The sequence below is a fragment of the Nanorana parkeri genome, unplaced genomic scaffold (assembly GCF_000935625.1).
Source record: "Nanorana parkeri isolate BGI_ZX_2015 unplaced genomic scaffold, ASM93562v1 scaffold2010, whole genome shotgun sequence".
NCBI lineage: Eukaryota > Metazoa > Chordata > Amphibia > Anura > Dicroglossidae > Nanorana > Nanorana parkeri.
Genome location: NW_017308278.1, coordinates 208,277 through 212,146, shown reverse-complemented (window position 1 = coordinate 212,146; position 3,870 = coordinate 208,277). Strand labels below are relative to the sequence as shown.

The 3,870-nt window shown below is 39.2% G+C and overlaps 1 protein-coding gene across 1 annotated transcript in view; it reads left to right on the top strand.

Annotated features, from left to right (window-relative positions):
• LOC108800393 (transmembrane 4 L6 family member 4-like) overlaps window positions 1–3,870 on the top strand; it is an 11,273-nt gene that overhangs the window by 5,759 nt on the left and 1,644 nt on the right. The window contains exon 4 of the mRNA XM_018572377.1: window positions 1,007–1,223. Coding sequence (XP_018427879.1) covers window positions 1,007–1,223 — 217 coding nt within the window. The remainder of the gene's footprint in view (window positions 1–1,006; window positions 1,224–3,870) is intronic.

The following is a 3,870-nucleotide window of genomic DNA, read 5'->3' as shown; positions in this document are numbered from 1 at the left end:
AGTTTATAAAAAAATGTTTTTAAAATAAATATATATAATTTTTTTTTTTTCAAGTACACTGTCCGTATTCCTCGCCAGTGCCATTGACATGTGTGGGTACCTCTAATTGATGTCATCAGGTAGAGATCAATCCACCTACTAAGTACTGAAGCTCTATGTAGTACCTCAAATGGTGTCCAAATTCTGAAGTTTTGGGGTTTGTTTGGTGGCCCCTGCTTGTAATGGCCTCCAGGACCTAAGAGGGCCTTATGTGCATGCATGGGCTGCATAAAAGGGGTTGATCCACAATTGCCAATAGATTAAAAGAGAACTAAAGCCAATCCTTTTTTTTTTGCTGTAGTTTTCATTTGAGTAAAAGGGGTATATTCACTTATCTACTCCGGACCCAAAGTCAGCATATAGCGGGCTACTTCCACTATATGCTGACAGCATAGAACCATGCTGTAGCTGAGAAGAATCCTGACAATATTGTCGGGGCCCACCCAGCTGCCTGATTGATAGCTGGCTGTGCCTTTCTAGAGCCACAGCCAGCTGTGTCCCTGTCTATCCCGCCAATGAACGTTGGAGGAACGGAGAGAGGAGGGAGGAATCCCTGCAGGGAGCAATGACTGGTAGTTACCTCTGCAGGGAGAAGACCATGAGCTGAGCAATGAGCTGAGCAATGAGCAGTAACATTTTCGCTCAGCTCTCAAATTATGGAGTACGCGTGTGACAGCTGCAGTGTCACATGCCGACTCTAAGTTTTATATTTTACTCTTCCAATACTTATCCTTTAATCCTTATATAAGTACATGGGCAGAAATAAAAAAAGTGATGTAGCTCAATGGTGCATTTTGCTTGAATAGCCCTTCATGTGATAATATGACTGGGGTTCACACATTTAGGGCAAACAAGATGAGATTACTAAGGCTATTGTAAACATCAGTAATGCATATATGTCTGTGAAATCGCAGTTGTTTTGTTTAAAAAATAAGGCTGTTTTTACAATGTTTACATTTTTTTGAAGGGATTACCTTGGAAACCACACATTATGGGAAAAATGCAAAGTATTTGAGCAAGACAAATACAAAGTAAATACAGAAACCACCATCACCTGGAATCTGACACTCTTCTGCATGCTTCTGATCATGGGTGGGACACAAGCTGTACTCTGTGCTATACAAGCTATCAATGGTTTAATAGGGACAATCTGTGGAGAATGCAAGTGCTGTGGGTGCTGTGGGGTAAGTTAAAACAGCTTTCCTAGTAATATGTATCTTAATAAAAAAAAAATCTGCATTTAAAAAAAATCTGTTTTATATCAACTGAAAAGTTGTACAGCTAAACTAAGAAGTACAATGTTAAAAGTTGTAAACCGGCAAAAAAAACAACTGGGTATGGAAAAGACCAAACCTCCCCGTCCAAATAAAATCCACTCACATACTGAACAAGCGGAATGAAGACTTTCAGCTACAATGTGGCCACATCCATTGTTCCCCATGTGGTGTATCAGACTGGCTCTGACTGTTGAATTTGTAAGATTTGTACCATACACGTCTTTACTAAACATCATACTGCATGATAAATGGAGTTTCCATTAACTGTCTATTATTTGCTCTACCTCTAATGAGAACACACAATACATCACTGGATTCTTAACTCCTTATATAGCAAGTGATACACATAGGAGCATCCAGTGTAGGAATACTCCGAATGATAAGCACTTCCATTCAATAACTCCTGACTAAAATGAATGATTTATTGTAACTCTATTGAAGGAAACCTCTTCAACATTACACAAATGCACACATGAGGAAATGGATGAAAAGTTAAAAAAAAACAGCTAAATACACAATTTAAAAACCTTTATAGGGGACATTTTATCTGACAAAGGATTTGTGAAGTAATGCACATACTCTTGTGATCAGTATAACCATACTGCCTAAGGCTGGGCACACACCTTACAACCATCGCAAGACTTGCGATGGTTGTAAGGTACTTAAAAAAACATACGATCTACTTATCTTGGACAGGCAGATCGTACTTGCGATGATCGCAAGCCGCGCCCCCGAGGGGCGGGCTTCCGATGACCGCAATGCCGAACGGGCAGTGTGCGCTTGCGCACACCGGACCGTCTGGCTTTTATCTTACGAACATGCTACGTAAGTTTAAAGTCGTGCGACCTTACAGTAGTAGAGGTCGCACGGCTTCCACACACCTTACGATAATCGTACGATTGCGGGATTTCCCACGATTATCGTACCATTATCCCAAGGTGTGTGGGGAACTTTAGTTGTGGGAATTGTATAAAGAGTATACCTTCAGTACTGACGGATGTTATCAATAGACTACAAGTGAGGTGATGTCACCACACCTTTGTACTCCACTGAGCACTACAAGTCCCTCTACATTCACAAATCCTGTAATAAAAAAACAACAGATGCCTGCAGGGAGAAGCGCAGGTGAGTGGGGGGAGGGGGGGCACGCTGACGGTTGGGGGCTGTGTAATAGCACCATTTTCCATGTTATACCCTAAATATGGGTGTAACATGGAACATGGTAGTAAAGGTGGAATTAGCCTGTAAACTTCTAGAATAAAGGCTGTGGCACTGTCACAGAAATAAGGACAAGAGAATCACTAAAAAAACAGCTAATGGTGGGAAAAACAATACATATGATTTTCTTTTAGGGGCCCGACAAAGGCTGCAACTTATTATTATTTTACTATATTTCTTTGCCTTGTCTACATTATACCTACTAATGTTTGCATCCTATTTCTGCCAATTGGTGCCATATGGTAGCAACACGCAAAAAAATATTTTTAATAATAAAAACATCTATTTTCTCTCACTCAGAATGACGGACCTGTCTAAATCCTGGTGATTTTCTACATTACATGACTCATGTGCCTTATGTACAAATATCATCAAGCAAGGAAGAACATTGAGCCAGATTACGGATGAAGAGCCTGTATGACTCTGACTGATTATTCTGTAGGACACCAGAAAATCTTGTCACACTGCAAACAATGTATTTCATACTACAACTGTTACCCTCTGTTCCCTTACATCTCACTCTGTTATCTGTATTTATTTTGCACTAATGTCATTGCCAACAATTGGCCTGTGAGCTGCAGGAGCTCCTCAGCTTCCTCTGATAGTGGTGAGCAAACTCTAGGCAGGTACCTTTCCAAATGCCTGTCTGAACACCTTTATATTATACTTCCCATAACATTTATAGCAAAATAATTTATATCATTTCATTAAAACTTTAATGTTATTTTTAATAAAAAATTATTAAGTCTTATTTTATTTTTGTTGTTATTGTATTATTTTTTTTGTGTGCCCAACAACAGTTATATTTGGATCTTGTTTATCGAGTGGCGATACGTTTACAGGCTTTTATAATTACTTTTTACCTGCTACAAGAGCACAGAAAGATGGTTAGCCTATGGTCTGACGGTGATCCTGCCGTATTCAAGAAACAATAATAAATATTTTAAAAAATCATAAAATGAAAAGAATATTTGGTTAACAAAAACCTAAACCAAATTAAAATGTACCGGTATGTAAATATATATATTTTAATTTCTTTTAGATAGTGGCGAGTGGTTAGAGCTCCTGTCAGATTTTTATTGCTAACATTTGGAAGTGGAAAGAGAGCGCTGGACCTGTGTGATTATTCTCTTGGTGTTTATCATCCAACAGTGATCAAGTGATGTGAATATGTGTAATCTGGCTAATGGATAGGCAGCTATCACTGGCCAAAGGGTCTCCACAGTATCCTTGGCTTGACAGTGAACACAGTAGATATAGGAATTGAAGCGTCACACCAATTAAAAGAGTCCAGATACAACTTTATTCCATCGGGCTCAGGGGACAGTTGAGTAGA